This window comes from Contarinia nasturtii, unplaced genomic scaffold (assembly GCF_009176525.2).
Source record: "Contarinia nasturtii isolate CC-2019 unplaced genomic scaffold, AAFC_CNas_1.1 Cnas_scaffold_1371, whole genome shotgun sequence".
Classification (NCBI taxonomy): Eukaryota; Metazoa; Arthropoda; class Insecta; order Diptera; family Cecidomyiidae; genus Contarinia; species Contarinia nasturtii.
Genome location: NW_022198708.1, coordinates 2,096,757 through 2,120,716, shown reverse-complemented (window position 1 = coordinate 2,120,716; position 23,960 = coordinate 2,096,757). Strand labels below are relative to the sequence as shown.

The 23,960-nt window shown below is 33.9% G+C and overlaps 2 protein-coding genes across 15 annotated transcripts in view; one reads left to right on the top strand and one right to left on the bottom strand.

Moving 5' to 3' along the window:
• Positions 1–356: 356 nt before the first annotated feature.
• Positions 357–6,033, bottom strand: LOC116345909 (probable ATP-dependent RNA helicase spindle-E). The gene is made up of 16 exons (XM_031775674.1): positions 5,773–6,033; positions 5,537–5,711; positions 5,027–5,457; positions 4,826–4,957; positions 4,531–4,745; positions 4,302–4,462; positions 4,041–4,207; positions 3,636–3,966; positions 2,647–3,578; positions 2,331–2,561; positions 2,029–2,250; positions 1,548–1,952; positions 1,187–1,477; positions 999–1,123; positions 690–914; positions 357–628 (listed from the first exon to the last, which is right to left on the bottom strand). The coding sequence occupies exons 1-16, from the start codon at positions 5,965–5,967 to the stop codon at positions 493–495; spliced, it is 4,374 nt and encodes a 1,457-aa protein (XP_031631534.1). The 5' UTR covers positions 5,968–6,033; the 3' UTR covers positions 357–492.
• A 7,060-nt stretch (positions 6,034–13,093) lies between these two features.
• Positions 13,094–23,960, top strand: part of LOC116345653 — a 112,248-nt gene continuing 101,381 nt past the window's right edge. For 13 of the 14 annotated variants that reach the window (XM_031775221.1, XM_031775210.1, XM_031775219.1 and 10 more), the window contains exons 1-2: positions 17,673–17,865; positions 21,949–22,276. Coding sequence is in view for 1 of the 14 variants with exons in the window: in XM_031775218.1 (XP_031631078.1) it covers positions 22,211–22,276 (66 nt within the window). In the remaining 13 variants the exon portion in view is untranslated. Of the gene's footprint in view, positions 13,113–17,672; positions 17,866–21,948; positions 22,277–23,960 lie in introns of those variants that run through there. The other variant, XM_031775206.1, reaches the window with a different exon arrangement.

Sequence of the window (23,960 nt, the reverse complement as noted above, 5' to 3'; positions counted from 1 at the left end):
TTTCACTTTGAATTTTTCTTAAAAAACTGTTGAATTTAAACGCAAAACTATGTGAAATAACATTCTTCTAAATTATTTTATCACCAGGAATAGTGGCCCCTAGCCAAATTGATTAATATTGCGTTTCGAACCGGTTCGCAAGTGTGCAGTTCGAATTTTGTTTAAACTAAATGGAATATTCTATTCAAATGTGTGTTGATTACAGGCGCCATCTTTTGATGTGCCTTTAAGAATAGACCGCAAGCTTGAGAACGGACTTTTATTGGTTTGTGCCACGAATCATGTTACCAATTCAAATAAATTTGCCAAATGTTGAAAAGATTTCGCTAAAATTAAAGTTAAAAAAAAAAAACAGATTTAATTCCTATGGCATTTATTCAACATGTTTTTATCACATTTTTTTTTATTTTATAGAAAATATCGTTTAATTAATAAATTGCTGTGACTTCAATAGGTTTCAGTGGAAAAATTCGATTTTTTTTTCACGCCAAACTAATTGTTTTGGAAATCGATTCGTTTTTCGTTTTCAATGTGTAGCCGTGATACTAGGTGCAATTTTAGGGCGGCAATGTTCTCCAATTTCGCACTACAAAGTCGACACAACACAATTCTGGGCAAATTGATCACACTGAAAAGTATAATTGTTAAAGGAATAAAAATAAAAATAAATGTGATGCAACTGAACTTACAATTTCGTTAAATCGTGCAGTTGTTTGCAATGAATGCGTTTAAAATCAAGATCGGTATCGTAATTACTGCGTGTTCTAAGTGCATTATGCATTGGATAAATTGCCCGATATCCGTAAATATCGTTCGCATGTGATTTAACAAAATCGGGTGATTTTGAGAAGTTCGCGTCCCATTGGAAATCCTCAGTTTCGGTGGTAATGTTTTTACGTGGTCGTTCCAATAATCTGTCAAGTGGAATGGATGAATTAAATGGATGAATTTTAAAAGAAAATATGTTGGTATCCCGTGTGCAATGGCAAAATACGTACTCAACAATGACAGTTTTGATTTTCATCAAAATTTCACGTTTCGTCGATTCATTCAATTTATTGGTTTCATCTTGTCCAGGATAAGTCAACAACAATGTGTCCAAACAATATCGAATTTGATTCACCTGTGCAACAAAACCAAAGAATCAATATGGAGATAAAAATGTGAATGTTTTTGATATGCCTACCAATTCGATGTCATGTTGTGTGATTTCAACATTTAAATTGAAAACCATATCGTGCTCTTGGAATAATGATCGATTATTGTGGCTATCGTAACCTAAACCAGTTCGGAGTGCAGTGTAGTGTGTTTTCTCGTTATTGCACTTGACATGCATTGTTGGACAGAAAATCAATGCCATCAATGGACCAAAACCGCGAATGTTCGGCATTTGTGTTGTGTAACGAATGTTTAAATTTTTTTTATTTGAATCGGTATAACAAATTGTAGCTGCCACCATATATTTTTCGGTCATATCCTAACATTTGAATACACGAACTTAAATTATAGTTTATTGCATGAAGTAGCAATCGATTTCAATAGCTCACCTGTGGATCATTCTCCAACATCACTGAATTAATCGAATATTTGTCAATTGAAATTTTGGAATTTCGAGTTGATTCGGTTAAACCAGACGGTTCAATTGACAATGTACTGAATGGTCCCTTGAGTTTTTGTCGTTTTTTACACATATGATGTGGTGGCGGATCAATTTCAATAATATTTTCTTCTTTGATATATTCTTGGCACATTGGATCAATGTAATTGCATACATTTTTTTCACTTGACATTTGACGATCCAATTGGGTTTTTCGTAATACATGATTGTAACTCGAAATGTAATCTTCTTCCACGAATTCACCATATTGCTGTTGAATCAATATGTCGTTGAGCTGTTCTTCGGCATTTATGAAAACAAACACATTTGCTTTTCCATTAGCCACAGAATACACCTGTTATTGATCATAATTAGTTTTTTTTCATTCATGAATTTATCTGAATGTGTTTGATTTTAAATATAGAGTTTACCTCGATTTTAACCGTCTTCGAATCAGTTTTTGATTTGAATAGAGTGATTGCTTCAGTAGGCCAGTCTCCATTTGGATATCGGATTTGTGATGGTTGTATTTGTGCCAAGCTACATTCAAAGCAACGTGGCGGAAGGTCTATAAATTCTCTTTGATCGCCACAATACTTGTATACGCAATCCATTTTGCATTCCAGAATTTTACCCGTGTCAATCATACGAACCTAGGATTAAATATTTAATAAAAACTTTTTTCTACTTTCAAAATGCAATTAAACGTAAAAAATATTGTTGAGCAACGTACCCGACACACATTGGCCACGTCATTGGCTAGCATAATGTTTGCACGATGGTATGAAGTACCTTTGCAACCGTCTACTGAAACAATAACCATGTCATTTCCAAAAAATGATTTCCCATCACACGGTATTCGCTGAATAACTTTATGGCGATTATGTTGCACATATGTTTCGAATTTCAAAACTCTGTTGAATTCCTCTTCTGTCTGGAACCAAAATCGATTACACGATTCAATCTGAAAAATTATCGAATTGAAATGAGAAAAATAATGTGATGTTCTCTCTCTCTCTCTCTCTCTCTCTCCAAACAATCATACATACATGTGTAATAAAACCAATCATCGCAACATCCAATAGTCTTGGAAAACAAAATTCTTCGGCAAATGTGTCAAGGTCTATGCCATTTGATGTTGTGAGAAAATGTCCATCTGGTGTAATAGGAATGCCATTTTCTCTTACATAATCCATTTCATCTGTGAATGACTTCATCGTCGAAATTGTCGATTGAATATGTAATTCTTTCATTTTAATTGCTTTATATACTTCGGTCACAAGTTTGCCGGGCATTAATTCGTTGCCATTTTCATAGATATGATCGTCTTCATCATTTCGAAATGTGACAAATGTTTTATTCGATCCGATATCAAAATTCACTTGGATAAACTTTTCATTTGGTACAATGCCATTTTCGATGAAATTTTTTTTGATCGATTTTGTGTACAAACATCGAATATGCTGTCTATCGAAGCCTGTAAAATAAACGGTATTTCTCGGATCACGTGTTCCAATGCAACGAAATGCATTGTCCGCATAATCATCGATGTTGCGTGAGTTGCGTGCAAAATAATTTGGATAAAAACCGCCAGCAATGACCACTTTTAAAATGATTGCTCTTTCATTATCATTCCATTGAACATAATTTGAACCAACGCCCGATTTAATGTTCAAACCATCCAATCGCATTCTTATTTCGTTCACTTGTACATGGCATTCGTGCAATGCATCGATGTCAAGACAGAATTTCTCAGCCCAAGCACGTTCGGCCCGTTTCATATTTTCACGTCCTGTACGCGTTGTTTTTTCACCAAAAATACCGTTATTGTGTGCATGTGACCATGAATGATAGGCATGCAACAATGCAATTAGATCACTGCCCGACGAATTGGCCCAACGAAGTTGCTCCGAATATAATCTCATGTTATCCTTTACGTCGAAACTATTTCGAAAAATGCTTCTTGAATTTAATGCCGCACCTAGTGTGAAAAATTATCAAAATGTGCGTCGTAAAAAAATACATCAATGCTTTATACCTATGATAATACATTCGTCGAGCATACTGAAGCAATAGCCAAGAATAATAAATTTTGCTATTTTCACATCAATCGGCAAATTAGCCATAATTCGGCCAATGAATGAAATATCACCATCCATATTTTCGACTGTTCCGTTGACCGTTTTCAATAAGGCACCGATTTCCTTCAACACCAATATCGTATTGGCAATATCATTTAATTGCGGACGATCTAAAGCTAATGCCAGAATCGATGCCGGCGGACCCATATTCAACAGTTTCGCTTTCAATATCACATTTTCCAATGGGCTGCTCACCAATTCGGGAATACCATTTTCTTTCATCGTACTCTATTCAACGTTATGCGAATAAAAGAAATAGAAATATAAAAATCTATTAAAACTGATGATTTGTTGATGCTTACATAATAGAATTGTTTTTCAACAAATCGATAGCATCTGCCATTCATGACACGACCAGTTCGGCCAGCACGTTGTTTACAACTGCTACGTGCCGCCCAAGTCAGTTGTAATGCTGAAAAGTTTGTTTCTGTATCGGTCATCAGTACTCGTGTTCGGCAAAAGTCCAGCACTAAAATGTAACATTTTCAAATTGAATAATGACAGATCGTCAACAGGGAAGAAATTATTATTTCTTTTTCATTGTGAAAAAAAGATTAAATTACCGTATTTTACATCTGGTACAGTTATCGAACTTTCAGCGATATTTGTTGCCAAAATTACTTTGCGTGTATTCGATGCCGCCTTGCGAAAGGCTAAACTTCTTTGATTCGAATCTGACATCGAATGAAGAACAATGGTTTCAATTCGTGTTCGCTTCATGTTCCTAGAATTATCATTTTTAAATGAAAACAAAAAATGCATATAATGAATTTCAATAGTTTTAAATCTTACACGCCGTTCCAATGGTCTCTCAAAACAGTGTCCATTTGTGCGATTTCATGAATACCAGGTAAAAATATCAAAACTGTTGGCCGTTCATTGTTTTGGTCATCATCGGCATCCAATTCACTGTTATCGATGTTATCAAAATGATTGATTAAATACAAAGCAATTTTGTACAAATCAGACGAAATGATGGGCTGTGTCTTATCCATGTTTGCGTAATCCTAAAACGAAGTGAAAACAATGATTACACCTAAACTCAGTGACAAATCAATGAAGAATGAAAAAAAAAATCGAAAATTACGAATTTTGGTGCAACTTTGTAGAATTCTTCCAGATAGAATTCTCTGATTTGATATTTCGATTTTTGATCAATGCTTATTATAGGTGCCGGAGACATGAAGCCACGTTTTGGAAATGTAAAATATTCGGAAAACTATACGAAAAATAGAGAAAATTAACTTTTTAGAAGCAAATATTCGTATCAATTGACATTCAATCTTACTCGACTCGCTTCAATCGTGGCTGACATAATAATAATTTTAACTTTTGGTTTTGGTACTGCGTTCACAAATAACTTTTTCAATATGACAAACAGAAAGTCCATGTCTTTGTTTCGTTCATGCACTTCATCCAAAATGATGTGCGTATAGTTATGAAAATTTTTTGCGCGTATCAATTTTTCCAGTAAAATGCCGGTCGTGCAAAATAATATGCGTGTGTCCTTGCTGAGATTTTTCTTTTCATCGAAACCAATTTGATAGCCAATGACAGTGCTCACTTGCCAATTTCGTTCTTTGGCCACACGCTCTGCATTGCTTACGGCCGCAATTCGTCTCGGTTGTGCAATGACAATATTACAGTATTGCTTTCGACTGTAGGCTTCATCAATAATAAATTGAGGTACTTGTGTTGTCTTGCCACATGCCGTCGGTCCTTTAGACATAAAGAGAACGAAAGCATACAAGTATTAATGGTACATTTGTTCATATTTCGTTTGGATGCGAATACAAACCTTCCAATACAACAAAAGGACTCTCGTCGATTGCACTCAAAATGGCGTTTCGATAATGAGTTATGGGATATGTTGATGTTGATCGCTTAAAATTGTACGTGGAATAAATGTGATCCATATTATCATTGTTTTCATCGTCCGAACTGTTGTTGTTGTGATGAGTGTCATCGAATCGCTAAGATTTTATTTTTATGTTAGTAAAACATTTGTTTATTCAAAGAAAAGAACATAATTACATTCATCATTTGTTGCATATTTTCTGCGACATGCTTTTCTGCATATTGTTCTGTTGCTAAATCATCTCTTTTATTACTGGATGTACATGATGTACTCGGTTGATCGAATTTCAAACGACCACTGGTCGTTCCACCAGAGATGGTTTTTCTCACCAATGGCTTATTTAAATCGAAAAAGTTAAGAATATCATCCATTTTTGTCCTTCTTAACTTAAAATAAATTCGAAACTATTGGATTTTATGTACGTGTTGATATTGTAAATAACAATACACAACTGAATTTGACAGATGAAAAAATGACAACTTAGATTGACACATGTTCCCTATCGGAAGCCCATTTCGGAGCACAAAAATCAAATTTCTCATTTGCACCATGAATCGTTATTTGATGAAGTCATTTACGAATTAAAAATAAATACGGAGATTTTCGTTTTGCAAAACCATTACCAAAATTATAAATTTGTTGCATTGGACATTCAATTGTATGTCGTTTTAATTTTTTTAATGTTGTTTAATTTGAGAAATATTTGAAATAGGAATAACGAAAAACCAGGGAAATTTGACGGTTAAATTAACGAGTATGTATTGTTTCTCACACACAACAGCTACTCTTCTCTCTACTTTATGCTCCTCGAAATCGATGACAACTAATAAAATGAATTCAATTATTTCAAGTATTGTTTTAATATTTTAACTGAGGATTTTTTCCCCCAATTATTCAGGATATGAATTGAATTCTTTTAGAGTTTTAATTTAGAAAAAAAAAAATCAAAAAGGACAGTGAAAAACGAAAATCAATGAGTAATAAAAATATAAAGTATATAAGTCTTATTCTTTAAGGCGGCCTCAATAAATAATTTCTACATCTTGACAAATGCACTTCACATTTCCCCAGAAATGTTTGTGGTAAAATATTGGCAACGTTTCAGCTGCATTTTTCCTCATAAAAACGCATTTTTATTCAATTCGAATCGAATACGCAATGTGTGTGTGCCGAAGCCAACGCCAAAAAAAATGTTTATTCAATGTGATGAGTATGGTACAATTTTTGTCATGGCTTCTAAAATTGGCAATCGGAGAAAGAGCGGGGAAGGTTAATCTCAAAGATTTTCGAAAGATCCAGAAGGATCTGATGACTTCGTACAAAGATTTCCGTTCGTATTTAATTCGTTTAACAAAGAAATTTGAACGGAAAACAACCTGATGCATTGATGCGAAAATCCAATCCTCTTTCAGACAAAGTAAAGTATCAAAACTAATAATCATATCGCATTTTGAAATAAAAGTCTGTGAAAGGTTAAATAGCCGAATATTTATACGACTGAAAATGTACTTGCAAATATACATCATGCAATGATTGTTGTCATATTGTTTCGATTTGATGTGCTCATTTGTCCACGTCGTTAAATTCTCTGCATATACGGAAAATATATAGTAATATAGTTATATACATATATATATTGTAACACAAAAATGAACGTGTTGAAAGCCGCGCCCTGGACTATAACCTATATGTGCGTGTTAGTTTTTGCTGAAAATTCGAATTGTCGAAAATGTTCTCCGACTTATATAACCCGATTAAATACTAAGTTATGCCCTTATTTATTTGTTATGGCGCGCAGAGCGCACACACAATACACAGTTTTATCCGTTTTGGAGAACGCTTGCTGGCATCCCGAAATTTAAGCATGAAAGACAAAAAAAAATGTACGGTGTGCACCAAAACATTGCACACATTGCATCTATTGTACAGGATTTGAGTTGAGCAAACCTACTTTCAGAGACCGGCGATTCTCAACAAGAACGAACACAGCAAAATCAAAAAAAATAACAAATGAAGAAGAAGAAAAAAGTATGAAGAAGTTTTGTTTCCGGCAATTGCTTTACGACGAAAGTCATAAAAAAGCGGACAATTCATTCGAGAAAACAGTAAAAGAAAACTTTTCGCAAAAGATTTTTACACAATTGCTACATTGTCGCACTGTTGAATATCATTTTGGTCTTTAGTTTGCATGACATTTTGAAAATACATTATCTGACTTTGGTGGATACATGTAGCGCGACAACGATTCCTTTCGGATGAACACGCACGTGTTTTGAGGTCACAAATGCACATTTTCCTATGTGATCCATTAAAATGTGAAAGTAAGCACATAACAAACAAAAAAATGTTGCGTTGCTCTTCATCTTTTCTCTCTGCAAATTCAAAATGTCAAGATGTAGGTTGTGAATAAACAGCATTTAATTGATTAAACAAATATTCTGGATGAAATTCGATCGAACATATTTTCAATCGGCACACGAAAAAAGAAAAGACGAACAAAACATACGAAACAATAGACAACGTGATTATATTTTTTTATTCAATCACATTCTCAACATTGAGACGCTTCATTCAAAATCAACGATCTGAATTTATCGTTTGTTTTCTAGTACCAATGCAGATGACATTTCCGATGTACGATTGTGCGCGTTTTCTATCACAAATTTTCCATTTCATAAAGCAAAAAAAAAAAATGTGTGTGGAAAAACGAAGAAGAAGAAGAAAAAGGAATAGCCAAAGCGAGAGATTTCTCTCATTCACAACGCCTAGCATCGAGTAGCCTGCCATGCATGTATTTGTGCAACTGTGAGCATTTTGCAAGAGTATAACAGTGACACAGAAAAAAAAATAGTCATGCACCACATTCCATGGCAGACACCATACAATGTGTATACTCAGTGCTTGGCATCCCTCGTGCGTTTGGCCGTTGCAAAAATATACAGTGTGCGATTTTACTGCTGCTGCCTGCTACTGCTGAATTTAAATGTGTTAGCTATAAAGCACCGAGTCGAAGTATATGAATTGGATGAATGCCGTAGTATCCTTTTTCGTTCGTTTTTCCGTAGCCGTAATTCTTCAGCTATATAGCATTCAAGTCATTCTTATTGTGACTGTTAAAGAAGTCACATGTCTACCATTGCACACGTACATACATAGATATATGTATCAAAACATTTCGTAAAATCATTCACGTATATCGTCGATTTCGAGTTGTGTTTTATTAATTATTTTCGAATCTCCGGTAAACCATAAAATTGACGACAACACACACATACACTTATACGCATATAGTGAATACATCAGCAACTGAAACGGTTTGCTGCAGTTAATTGAAATATTTGAAAGACAGCACATAATTTCAAAAACCAGAAACCCCAATTCAATCCAAATTATTTTATTGTTTTGGTTTTTTTTGTTTTTTTTTGATTCAATGTGAAAAATTCTGTCAGTGAGTTTGTTCAATGTTGTTCACACAAAAAAAAATCATCATTAACTGATTCCAATTTTTTGCGTGAAAGTTTTGGCATCCAAGTGCAACGAAGCAAACATGAAGAACGGGAGAAATGAGATAGTGATTTTGTTCAAAGTAAATAGTTTTCCAAATTGAGATCCATTTCAATTTATTTTTGGATCCGCATTGACGCCTCAGTCGTCGCTTCATTTAAATCATTATTGAAAAGTTTTCAACAACTATTTAGCACATTTAATCTTTGCCAAAGCTCATGGATTATACATATATTTGATCTGTTAATAAATCTTAATCGTAAGTTTGAATAATGTTTATTTTATAAAACGAAACGTAATTTGTTTCACCAGCGAAATTTTGTGAAATTGAAAATGGTTTTTAATTAAAATAAACGATTCAATATATGCGATGTTAGCGTAAATGAAGTTTTGTTCACATTGCACATATACCTTTGTTGGCGTTTGTTAAATGGAATTCAACTTGAGAAATGAAATTTCTTGCTTTTGCCATCATTTTCTTTTTGCCATACATACACGCAGCCATCGTATGGAAACAATGACCATCTCAAGATATGCCATTATTTCCATTCTAAGTTTTTAAAACTCATCAAATCAATTGAATCAATTGTTTGGCAAATGGAGCTCAGCTGAGTGTATTTGATCATCATCCATCAAGAGTCATGCACTTGCATATCAAAGTGTGAGCTTGTGTGTGTGCGTTTTCTTCCAATGAAAACATGCACATTGCACGCTTATTCACAATTTTGTTCAGCTTTCATGCAACATTTTATCGCTATTTTGTGGCTTCATATCCTATAATTGAGTAGCTTTTCCATCTTTGAAATTTCATTTTTTTCAAGCACCGTCCTAATTGGAAAACAATGAAGAATGGAGTCAAATGAATGGCATATGTGTGTATGTGTGTGTGTACGTGCGTGCATCTATATGTATGCATTGGCCTCGATTGGAAAACGATGATTAAAAGTTTTCCAACAATCGCAAAACATACACTAGTTTTTTGCCAACAATATTTTTGAACCATTTTTTTTGTCTGTAAATATGTTCTATTTGCAACGCCTTTTTGCCTCTTTCATATGTTTCAAACCATTTTTAAAAAACAACAACAACCAAAATTCGCTCTCGCCTTTTGTCACCCTCCACTCAATAAGTTTTACAGATGAAACAACTTTTACCGTACTGTTAAACTTGTTAGTTTTTACCAGTTACCATACATACATATACTTTTGTTACACACAATTTTTCGAAATTATTTTGATTTAAATGAAAATATGCGGCCATGTATTCATAATCGATAAATCTAATGCAAAAGTTACAAAATTTGTTAGTCAAACGTATGTTTGATTTATCACAAAACAACAACAGCAGCAGCCGTACAGATTTGTATCATGCACTTTTCAAGTGCAGATGCTGCACAAAACCAGCACCAAATCAAATGATAATGCACAAGTGTAATACCATTTCTCAAATGGAGGAAGTAAAACCGACGACAATAAGAAAAGGACGAAAAGGAAAGTATCTGAGTGCACCTTAGTTACAAATTGCAAACGATGATATATTCACTTCGATTGTTATGCATAATTCAATTAACGTTTAAAGCGTTTAACTCTAGACGATTTCATTTTTGGCAGAAGAAATGTGTTCCAAAATGTGTGCCTTTTATTTCGAGCATAGGAACGACACTTAAAATGTGATATCAAGACCTGGATGTTATTGTCTTTGTTATCATGAGGATCGGTTTTCTGGTGAAATCTCATTATATCGCTGAGAAAACCATAAATGTCCATCAAAATGGTCGAATGGAGGTTTCGCAAGTTAAAAACCACAAGCACATACACAAACTCACAAACAATATTATAGCATATTGCCGAAGCAATTTTGCACGATGAGTATTTATGCGAAATGGTTTTTGATTCAAAATTCTCAAGAGATTCAAACGTTCAATTCGTAAAAAAAAAATATTACGTTGAAGAGGCAATATGTAAGGCGCACCAAAAATGTGAATGTTTTTGATAGTTGCTTTTTGCTCGATAAGTCGCAGCAAAAAAAAAAACACATTTTTGAGTTGGAAGCACTGGATGAGCGTGTGTGTCTATGTATTGAAAATGAATTTGCAGATTTTTCATATGATATGCAAAGAAGAGAAAAGAAAATGAACTGAAATGTTGACTGTATTTAATGTGTTATACATAATATATATTACGTTCTCATGTATGAAAAACGATTGATGCAAAGGGCGAATTTTTACTTTATGGAACGGTTGAATGCATTTCGCTGGTATATCAATGGTCGAATTGTATTGCCGTATTGACTTCGCTTATGTATGTGCATAAAAATAAGTGCGCGCTTTTTCCGCGTATCTCTTCCTTCTCTCCCTCCCCCTCTCTCTCATTCTCTCTCTCGCTTGCTATTCATCTACATAGTTTTTCCTCGCACATTTCTTTGTGTGTCGCTCCAATTGAATTACATTTCATTTGAGCTCATAATATTTCCGAGTTTTGCTTTGACAGGTCTTGCAATAAGCGGAAAAATGTTACATGTAAAAACAACAATATGCCTTTTTTTCCTCTCGTCTAGAAGGAAAATGTTTCATATCGTAAAACATGCCGTTTTGAATTCGAATAATATGATAATTTCTATTTGAATTGAAGAATAATTCGCATAGGAATGTCGTCGCTTGTAAAGAAATATTTCGTTCTTTTTTCTCTTCTAAATATTGCTTTTAATCCAATCACTTTTGTCTCCTTCGTCGTTGTCGTCTTTGTTGTTGCTGGTGCTGTTGATGTATGCAAACTTTTGCTGCGTTCATGTGAGTCATTACCATTTTAGTATCAGTTGTCAAACCGTTCGACTGTAAGTTTAGCAATTGAACGTCTTTTTTCTGCTGAGCGACTTTACGTTTTCTTCGCTAACATGCTAGCTAACATGCGTTCAGTTTCGGTTTATATTCCAACCTTTCAATATTTATTGCGTTTATTACTTGTCACACAGTGCGCTTACCGATAGATCCTTATTTATCTGCGAATGTCAAGAGTGCACTCAAGCAAAAATCCTTAATAAAAACAGAATACCCCCTTCAATGGCACACATACACACTAAATAAACTAACGAATTAGAGTGAGTGTGAGAAGAGAGCGCTTTCTTTCTGGATTATTATGGCAAAAAGCAATGAATGATTGTGTTACGTGTGCTCATGAAAAATTTCGCGAAAATTTATTGTTCATCACATATATACATATTTCTTCTATTTCCTCTTCTGCCGTCTTTTTTTCGTTCATCATTCCACTTTTTTCAATAGATACAGATGTAGATAGCTGACTTTTTTCGTATCTTGATTTGGGTTTCATTCGTTGAATTACACACATATGTGTGTGTATGTTTGTGGACAAATGGGAATCGATTGATTCCTTCAATAAACATATCTTATTATTTGCAACTGAATACTCTAGCAGCACATTTTCGGCGGTAAAAGAGCAAACAAGTCATAAAAAGGGTTAATATCGGCTGTACGGTTTTACTGTGCCAACCGACAAAATTGAAGAAGCATGCACAAATCCATTTTACTTATATTTTATTTCACGAAAGAAAGAACAAATTTGCTGAATACATACGCAACGAAGAAATTTATGGATCACATTTTCATTCATTCGTTCGTTCATTTGTTTGCATCCACTTTTGAAAATTGTCAAAACGAAATAAGAAAGGAAGGAACACAAAAATTATAATTTAGTGGTAGTTTAGTATTAGTGGGAATAAATGTCAATGTATTCTCTCGAATTCCACTGAGAAAACACAACCAATTCATATTTATATGTACATGACAGTAACTGGACTTTTATTAATGAAATACTAACCACAAACATTGTAAACAAATTGAATATTATTATATTAATCAACAAATGCAACAATATCATTGGATTAGTATATGAATGAACAGTGAATTGTAATAAAAAGTAACAAAAAGAAAACTAAAATAACCCAATAGTTTCGTGAATCGTGTTTGCTGCTTTGGAATAGGACATCATTAATTCCGGTGAGTATAAATAAATATGCTATTATTGAATTGTTTCCACTGTCATTATATGATCTTTTTTTCGAAGGCAGTTTTCGTTTTATTTTGACTTGTCATACCATATTCACTACGTTGGTATTGAAGGATGTAGGCCATCAGCAAATTTCATCGGTCGTATGCATTCATTTAATTCTGATTTTAGAATTATATGACCGTATGCATATTTACCAAGCCGAAGCACATTCATACTATTCAATCTCTTGCAATCTCTGCTCGTCAAACGAAGCAAACAACAATTTTAATAATTGTGCTCGCATTGCCTTCACAAGAATCGTTCATGAAATGTTATTATTGTTTATTTAAAAAAAACAGTCTTGTATCGTACACACTAAACTTTTGTTTTTCGTTTCGATGCCAGAGTGGAATCTGTGCAATTTTAATACTGGTTAGAATAAAATTGAAATTTCTCCCATTTGCGGTGCATTGCAAACCAGCACGGAAATAGAAGTGGTTTCTAGTCTTTTTTTGGACGGAGGAAGGCAGTAAATATTCCTAATTTTACAGTGTTATCAAAATGTGGGCCAAATATCATATAATCTTTCAGCATAACATCAAAAAAACAACACCAACCGATTTAGTTCAACGGCAAAAAATTTATTCCAAAAATTATTAACGCAAAACAAGTTTCAGTTGGAGTTAGTAATCTTGGCACTAATGTGCTATAGAAATTTGAAATAAAATAGGCGGAAACCAATATATATTGAGAGATGGAGTGAAAAAAATTATATCAGCAGAGAAAAGAAATGAAAAATCGAAAATAAATCTCATCAATCGGGCTAATGGAGAAAATGTAGAAAATAAAGTTGAGACTGGCATCTATCTCATTTTTTATGCGGTTTAAATAGCGAGCAGTTCGATGTTACTTTGGTTATTGCACCACACTGCAACACTCACACCTATGGTGCGGATGGGAGCCAGAGAGCAAAAACTCATCCCAAACTATGTGTTTGTGTGCTTCGATAGAGAGAAAATCACGGCATCATCAAAAGTGTTTTACTCGTTTTGTATTGTAATTGTATTTGCAACGCAAATAGTTCGATAATTCTGCCAAAGCGAAGAAGATGAAAAGGAAAATTAAATCCTAAAATTGTTATATAATAAACAGCAGTAAGGTGGAAAATCGACAAGATTATCGACGCGCACGCTATTTATGCTCCAAGCATCTCACCCTACCCTCTCTGCGTCTTTATATTTTCCTTTAATCTGTCTCTCTCTCTGTTTCTTTTTCTATTTAAAAAAAAACTGTTCACTGTATTTTCGGGCACATAAACGGAAGCACATAAATCATAAATAAGCTATAAAAATTGAATTAATCGCAAAAACCAAGAACGAGCAAACTGATCATACCAAATTCACATCTGTCACACATAGCATACTCGAGTTCGGTCATTCTTTGTTGTCCGCTCTATTTGAAAGTTGTTTTGCATTTATTTCATTCTAAAATGAAAGGCTATCTAGCTTTTGAAGCTAGATAGTTGTGAAATGTTTGAATTTTTTCGCGTTTGAAGATATGATTTGATTTGCTTTGAAGATGCAATCGAAAATTCTATTTTCAAACTACAGCCAACTACCAACCACCGTTGATAATGTAAAAGGACGAAAAATTCATGTTTTCGATCGAATGATAACTAGTAAAAAGGGCCAAGAGGCGAAAGATTTCAATCAAATTCATTTATAAATACGAATTTAGCGCAAACGGTTGTTCGCATGAGTTTGAAAATGCGGAAAAGTTCTCAGCATCAATGTTTTTCTTCTCTATGTAGATGGAAAATTGAATTTAAACCGTCAGATTGAATGAAAGTCGTGTACTGTGCAATGGCTTTCACATTTACTCTAGATGGCGTTTGTCGTGCTTTTCATTTTTGTTTTATTTCTTTGCTTTCGATTAACTAAGTTGGAATAAGCTCCTTTTTGCTTAAAAAGCAGTCAAAACCTAAAGCTCCTTAATATCCTTATTTACATTAAATAGCGGCATATTATTCCCAAAGCAAATAAGCATAAGTAATTCACTAGAATTCATACAGTGGGAAGATATGCCAAGTAACATCCATGAATTTTCTTTAGTCGCACAGATGATGCGACATATAAAAAAATGTTTTAAATAAATTAAATGTCTTCATGTGGATGATGATGACATTTGGAGCTTGTATGTCTGTATGTGGCGTTCGTTTTTTTTTGTATCTTTCGTCATGTGCCTTAAAATCGCCACACCCTCTGAAACACCATTGTTTTGGTTACAAGTGTGCATTTAAGGCCACGTAAACTGCGTATGTGTGTGTGTACGAGCTTCAAAGTGATGAACATTTTGCTTGTACTGTAAGACAAGAAAGAAAACGCATTAGAACAATACGCTATCGATGAGCTTAATAAGCAATTATGAAAAATGCGCGTTGAATTCATGAAGGATTCGTTGAATAATCAAAATTATCATTACAATATACTGGTAATGGTTGAACAATGGCAAATTAGTCAAAATGAAACCAACGAGAAACACACTCTTAATAGTTCAATAAATAAAGAATAGGATGACTTGGTTGTTTCATAGTTCAAGTGTAAGCATACAAGCGGCTTAATGTGTATATCATTGTCGTTGTCATCTTTTTTGGCGTGCACGTCACTTGACAAACCACATGAACGGATAATGTTGCGCACGATGAGGGTGTAGGAAAAATGTAGGTCTTTGAATATGTATGTGTGTTTGTGATTGTGGGCAAAGACTTAAGGAACGTGCTACATCAACGTTTAACATTCATTATTCGGTCTGTTTCGTCGTCTTCATAACCAACACACTAAATGTCGTATCTCATGAGTTAATACATGCTAAACTAAAGATTCATGCACGCAAATACTCATACGCATTCTATATGAAAGTACACATAAAAGTCAAACGGCCGTGTGCGAGTTTTGTTGTTGTTGATTTTGTTCGCTTCTTTTTTTTATGTTCATTCTAAAATTGACAGCTACGAACGAGAATGACAACAATGATTATGACTGCAAGAGAATAAATGGAGAGGCTTTTTTTCCTCCATATGCCATACCTTTACTCCGATGAAGGCTAACGTTAAGATAAGTCAACTGAAAGAGAAAACGCGTGGAAAACTGAATGCTTGGTGTGGTTTTTTTATTCGTTTGCTGCCCACAATAAAATAAGAAAGAGAATGTGTCAGCGAACACGCTGCTCATTCGATGAGGAGTGAAAGTTTTGCAAATGAAAATATACTGGAGTATAATCAATGAGTACAAATTTTTAGTATGATTCTCTGGATTCATTTGCAGAATATATAGATGTGTGTGTGTGCGGGTGACTGTTTATACGTGTGCGTATGTTTGTATGTTTCATACTATACTATATGTAGATATTTTTCCTATTTTCTGTCTCGCAATTTCAAGATTTAGAATGTACGTGAGAAAATCCATTGAGAAATATAAGAGAAGAATAATATGGAAATAAATGCGGTGCGATATGTGTATTGCGCTAAGAAGCGTGGGTGAAGCGCTTTTCGTTCTTGTGTGCATATCGTAAATAATTTTGTTGGATACGTGCCCTTTTTTTATAATGTTATGCGCTCTAAAGCGTGTCGAACGCAATTACCTTGCTTATTATCAATTACACACACACTTGAAAAGTGTGTAAAATAGAAGAAAACGCGAAAAAAGAAATTCCCGTTCCGAATAGCTTTGTTTTTGTCGGTTTGTTTAAGTTTTTTTTTTTTTGCTCATTTTTTGTTTGTTTGCATGATGATGCGACAGAAATTTTCATCACACTCGTTGTCATCATCTCTATCCATGTTTGTGATAACTTATCGGATGGCCAAAAATAGATTCGTCGTGGTGGTTTTTGTTCATTCGATTGTTGTTTTCATAAATAAAGCGACATACACCAAAAGTTCGACCGAAAATAACTGGAATGAAAAGCTGGGAATAAAATTCGTTTGTATTCGAATTAGACGGGCATAGGGAAATGACATGCCATAAAGTGTATACTCTCAGTGCATGGGCAAAATAAACTCACTATAGCCAAATTGATACTTCGAGTGGAATCCAGTTGATTTCTTGTGGTTCTCGCATTTTTGTATCGTTTCGCATGCTTACATTGACTTTACACAAAATATGCATGTATGTATCGTATTTATATTTTGAATTTGATGTTGATGTTATTTTTGTTGTTGTCTTGGCTGCTGTGCCAGCTACACAGTGTGTATTTTGTAAATGCTCCATCCTTCTTGCGAGAGAAAGAGATGTGTGATGACATCTCAAAGTTTGGTCGACTGTTTACGCATGAGGACATGCGCTGACTTCTATCATTTTCCTGTGCGCTCTCCATGATTCTCTCGGAACGACGTTTTCATGAATCGCCATGCATCTATTATTGTATACATGGATCGTGTGGATGTATGTGTGTATGTGTATGATTTTCCCTGTTTATATGTGGCCATACATGTATGTGTTTGCTTATTTCACCATCTCGATTCCATAGCGTACTTAATTTGTGTGATGTACTTTCAGTCTGCCGGAGAGATTTGTAACAGTGAGTCTGAGTTGAAGATAATTCGAGTGTTTAACTTCATTCAAATTCTAATTGAAATTTAATCCAGAATAACAACAACAACAAATACAAAAAGAAAATAACGAAATTCATCAAAATCCGTTATCAAACAGCAAAAACAATCCACGCCTACGCCAAACAATTCATATTAAGCTTAAAATATCAAAAGTAAAAGCAAAGCGTTTGTATACGATCGGATATCATCACCATTAATACATTACATTCACAAAACGATCTATCGCACGCAAAATGAGAATCGATTCATTTTTTTATTGGTTCGATGCAAAACCATATCACCATTCCAAACACAAACGAAATACATTTTAATACAAATAATTTTTGATGAATGAACGAACAGAAAACGCTTCATTCCATGGAGTAAAGTGAATTCATATTGGTAAATAAGTGAGCATTCTTGGATTGATTGGCGACAGTTAAGATTCGACATATAACACCGTATAACACAATACATGTAAATACTGATCGAATGGAAAAAAAAATCTGCATAAACATTAGGCTGTAGTGGTTGTTTGGTTTGAATTGAACAAAAACATGAGCTCAAATGGATACGCGCCACTGTATCATTTTCGGCGTATTCAATTTGATGAATAAATTTCAATTCGCTCATTTTGGCATGTTTGCTCATTTCATTTTTAGTTTTGATTAAATTTAAAATCAAATCGACAATGACAATTATTGCCAAAATAGACACTAGTGCATCAATTAATCAAATCGTTTGAAATTCACACCATTTATCGAATGTATGACCACATAACAGTTAATAACGATTAATTTTGTCGAAAGCAATTTTCCGACAAACTGAATAACATTAATGAAAATGAATTTCTCGTGAATTTTGAGAAACAGTGATTTTGACAAATATATCAGCATCACTCTAAGAATACTCCCTTTTTTGTGTTCGAAAATTTTGCTTGGAAACAAATTGTAATTTCCATTCAGTAGCATTAAAGTGATTCCAAGTGAAAAACGTACAGCCAAGTTCAGTTAATCAATGCTTAAAACAAATAAAATTCGGCATGGAAATTTTGACTGTCGGAGAGAAAACAATAGCCAATGTATTCTATTAATTGAAAAGCAAAACGAAAACAACAAAGAGATAAAGAGGACACAAAAATGTATATATAGAAATGAAAAAATTAAATAAAATCGAACAGTATAAAGCATCATCACATATCACAAAGCAGTATCGTTCTATTCACGACATACCAGCCCATAATTGTAAATACACATACAGATGACATGACAGAATTTACACACAGAGAGATTCAATAGTGAAATTAATCGATTGCCTATGTGAACGTAGCTTTTCATCTCGTCTCAATATGCTAAATGGTGTTGCTGCTTACATGTATATGTGTGTTTAGGCGCGTGCAAATATATATAATATATATGTATATATTATATGTATGTGTGTGAGTGAGTGTGTGACGGGAGCAAGTGAGTGAATGAGCGAACGAGTGTGTGAGGATTGTGTGTGCAATTCACGGCTCTTGCATAGTTTTTGGCAGTGGTGGTTGAGGCAAAAACAAAGACCAAACGAAATCAGCATCAGCAATAACAGCACGAATAAGAAGTAAAGTGAAGAGACGACCATTTTCAGCGAGATAGCACACGTTGTGCTTGTCTATCGATCGACATTATGCTCCATGGTACACACAAAAGATGTACTTCTGTGAGCATTTTTTCCATCTCTTGTCGAGACGATTGAGTGTGTGCGTGTGCTGATGGTATATGGTGGTATGCATGTATGTGTGCTACTCTCGTGCTTTTGCTAATCATTGTGACCACACATACATGCATGCGTGCTTCGCACCACTCTCTTCAGCTTTACGACCAACGAAAAGGCAAAAAATTAAATTCAATAAAAATACAATCGAAAAAATTTCGATCAAAAATTGTGTGCGATCCCACATTTTCTACACCATTTCAAATCATTTCGATTAAACACAAACAATGGCTATTTCACGACAATTTTAAACCCAAATTGTACATAAGAATTACAATACTATAGCACTCATACATCGCTTTCGCCCTTTTTCTCCACATCCATTCGATTTGATCATATACAGACACACGCGTTTTTCGCATACAACTAAAGATATTCTCGTCTGTGATAAGATTTTTTATATCACAAAAAAAAAGAGAAAATGTTCGCTTTTCATTTTATTCAATTTGGTTCTTTTGTTTTTGTTGCTGTTTTGGGTAAAATTCATGGCGTGAAACGATTGATTTGTTTGCGTTCAACAAAATATGCAGTTTGCGTTTAACCAAAGGATGTGCCCACAAACTGTGTATTTTGTTAATAGTAGTAAATGCGCCACAAAACTGATGTTACACAGTATAGTAATTTCGGAGTTTAGTAGACTCATTGACCGACCCAGCTCATCATAAAATTTATACAAACACAAAAGTTGAGAAAAATGCTATGAATCACAATACAGCCACTAAAAGCTGAAGATGAATGCAGAGATGTAGACTTTCTTCTATTTTGTTTTCTCATTCAACTCGAAATTCATATCATGGAAATCATACTGAAAATATATATCGATTATGTGGAATCACTTGAAAAAAAAAAAAAACATTTTCGAAATGACTTGAAATGTGCATGAAGAAGTCTTCAGTGAGAAATTTACTTCTCATCAATACAATTCTTTTAACAAATTCGAAATTACGGCAACAAATTCAGCGGATTGAAGTCATTTGTAGATGATGACAAAACTAGGTTACAATTTTGACAAAATATACAATTGATTTTGGGAAAAGGACGACATTCAATTACTATTGTCATTAAAGTTTTCAACTTATTTTACAAAGATATTTGAAAGTTTTGGCTTAAATACACATGAATCATGGGTTAATAGTAAGCAAAAAGCACACCCCAACGTAAACAAAGTTAAATTATCCATTTGAAATGTTTAGAATTGATTTTTCGATTTGGAACATATGCTTTAGATGGTAACATGTACGCATTGATCAAAAAATTCTTTTATTTCATAAGTTTTCGAACACAAAATAATGGTTTGAGTGGTGCTCTATCGATAAAGTCAATTAGTTGCCTTACATACAGTCGAAAATATAACAAAATATGATCAAATTAATTAATCAATAGTCTGTGCAATGCGAAATATTTAAATTCTCCAAAGTAAAGTTTTGTGTACAAAAAAAAGTAAGCCAAACGACGATTACGCAAATCCCTTGTGCCACCATTGACCATTGCAATAACAATTCAATTCACAGGTCACCGTGTGTTTCCTGTGAGTGCATCAATTGATTGACATGTTTTCGGTATAGTCCGGAGGGCTAAATATAAAACGCGAAATCAAATACTGTGTTGCATTCATTAATTTCAAAATGAAATGTTGTTTGCTTTTAATTAGTATTGAAATTTTGTAATTCACTTATGAAATTTTGTTACTTTGTTCGTGTAGTGACCACGTTCGTTCTTTTTTGTGTTAATTACATACTTCATTGTTTTTTATAGCAAAAAATCACGGCAATTCACAAAGCAAATTCATTTCATTGCTCATGCACACAAATCGTAGTTTGGCAAATGTTACGTCCATCCAACCGTATGAAATAGATACTCGTATTTTGCAATTTAATTTTAATGTGAATCATACATGTGCTTCAACTGCGTGCTTTCATAATAATTTATGTTAATAAGTGGGTGTGTTTGGCGCAAAGTGGCACAACATACATATACAAAGATAGAGAGGCACGCATACCAATGAAATCGGGACACTATATCAAATCCATATTGTGTTCGCGTAGCCTTCATTCCAAAACAAACCGTTTTGTTATTGCTCATAATAGAAATTCGTTTAATATGTGCATGCAGCAGCAGTACCAAGATAGTAAAATAGTGCTCACCATCCCAAAACTGTCGGTAGACTGACAAGACATTTTTTTCCTGACAATTTCATGCCAATTCGGCTCAACGAAAATGATAAATTTGAAAAAAAAAAAATCTTTAGTTAATGATAATGCAACTGCTATTCAAAACGATAATGCTTACGGAAATTTTGCTGCATTTCATTTTATGATGGCACTGATATGGGCTATAAAGTTTGTGATGGTTTTTTCATTCTGTAACCAAATGATGATGACGGTTCTCGTTTGCATCGATGATTTTTCTTCTTTTGTTAATATTTCTATCGGGTTCATTTTTCCCCTTTTGTAAATCTTATAAAATTGACAAAAAAAAATGTTAATAAATTTCTTCGATAAAAGATTTTATTTTAGTAACATTGAATTTGGTGGTTGTGTGAGCGATGAATAACTGACGGTATAGGCGCGGTATTTTTCATGAACTTTTGACATTTTACACATCGATTTAGAGTGAAAATCAAATTACATCGATTATTAATGTCTTTTGTGTCATAATAAACGGTTTTATACATTAAAAAAAAAGAAATTTCTAAGAGAGAAAACATTCTTTCGCATAACATTTTGAGTGAAAAGTTTCAAACACAAAGAAAAATTTAACAAAAAAATGGGTGCCAAAGGAAGTGCAGAGGCAGCAGCTAAGTTAAATGCAGACAATTGGGGCCACCTCGAGGTATGTGTTTAAAAAAAGAGAGACAAAAGAACAACGAATCAATCGAGTTCGGTTCACGTTAATCGAACGATCATATTTATGGAAACGATGTATTCATAAAAAGAAGCATCATGCGTATGTTGCGGACGAAATGTTTTTTTTTACCAAATTCCTATTATTTCTGTTTTTTAAGCGAAGATATTTATGTCCAGCATTTACCATGTGCTCATTTTTTCGTCAAATATTTTATTCGAATGTTTTATTTTGAGTTTTAGTTAAATGTTTGGTATTGCACTTAAAATTCCACTTGTGCGACCTTTTTCGAATATAAAATATACAACGATGATGCCTAGATGATGCTAAACATGTATCTTCTACACAAAATTCAGTTCATGCATTAATAAGAGGGTATACGAATTCAATCGAAAGCAATTGCACACATTATGTATAATTAATAAACACAAATCCCCAAATAACGAACATCTATAGAAAATGTTGAAATATTTTATGTCGTTTTGGTTTCTTTGTTTTCACTAAAACGCACACACAGGTAATAGTAGAAAACAAAACGACGAAAAGAGAAAAGAGACGAAGAAAAAGAAAAAAAAACATGAAACGAGCAAAAAAAAACATGTAAAATGTTTATGCAGCTAATTCATGAGCATAGAGCAAGAGAGCGAGCGAGTGAGTGGGTGAGCATTTAACATGGGCGGGGATGTGTATTGTGTCAGAATGTGCGTTCAATACGTTTAAACGTGAACGAATTCTCTGTGTGTTTCGCTACCTCACAAAATCCAGTGGCCGTTTGTCAGCCGATGCGAATTTGGAGTAAGAACGAGCGAACAAGAGAAAGACAGTTAGAAAGTGAATGAGAAAAGAAAAAAACTTATATCAAACACATTCGGAGTATCAATGGATACGTCATACGTACACAACCGCCAGCACAAGAGTACACATCGAAAAAAAGCTACCCACATTGAGATGTGGTGCGACTGTGTCAAGTACCATGAACAACATAAAACCAAACATAATCGCATACTATAAAATATATGCTATGCGAAACTGAAATCGAAATAACACATGCACATCTCGAATGATTACGGCTGTTTGATGTGTTATGTGCTTGGTCGACAGAAGATTGATTCCTGTTTGCAAAATACATTGTTGAACTACGTTTTTATTGTGCCGATAAGTAAATCGAAAATGTGCTGGCGGTAAAATACACACATTGAATTTTCGGGAAGAGATTGTTTTGTTTTCGAGTTTTTTCTTTCTTTATTTTTGCTTTTCACCCACACAAATATCTTTTGTGCTATCATTTTGTTCGGCAGTCGTTGTTTTTGTTCATTTCATTGTGCTTCGAAGGAATTTTAGTGCGTTTCAAAATGAAAGCACATCGTTGATAATGTGCGTGCGTGTAATTGTGCTCGAAAAATGTCATTCACACACTATGTATACACATATAGACATATGCGGTTGCCTGCCATTCGTTTTATGGGGTGTATTGAATGTTTGACATGGTGATAGAAACTAATATTTACCACCTGAAAACGAACACATTTCGATTCGATGTTGATAGCTCACATTTTCAAAACAACAATAATGCTCTAAAGAAAGCATGCTTCTTCCGCATGAATTGCAATAAAAAAAAGCATAATATATGTCCTGATATTGAACTCTATCGTGTTTGGTTACTCTATCAAAA

Bases quoted from the DNA above. Each gene is read 5' to 3' on its own strand.
- LOC116345909 (XM_031775674.1), bottom strand. From the start codon at position 5,967: ATGGATGATATTCTTAACTTTTTCGATTTAAATAAGCCATTGGTGAGA. The intron at 5,458-5,536 runs GTTTGTATTCGC...TTATGTCTAAAG, and splicing joins TCCTTTTGTTGTATTGGAAG to GACCGACGGCATGTGGCAAG. The intron at 1,478-1,547 runs GTGAGCTATTGA...TTCAAATGTTAG, and splicing joins TGTTGGAGAATGATCCACAG to GATATGACCGAAAAATATAT.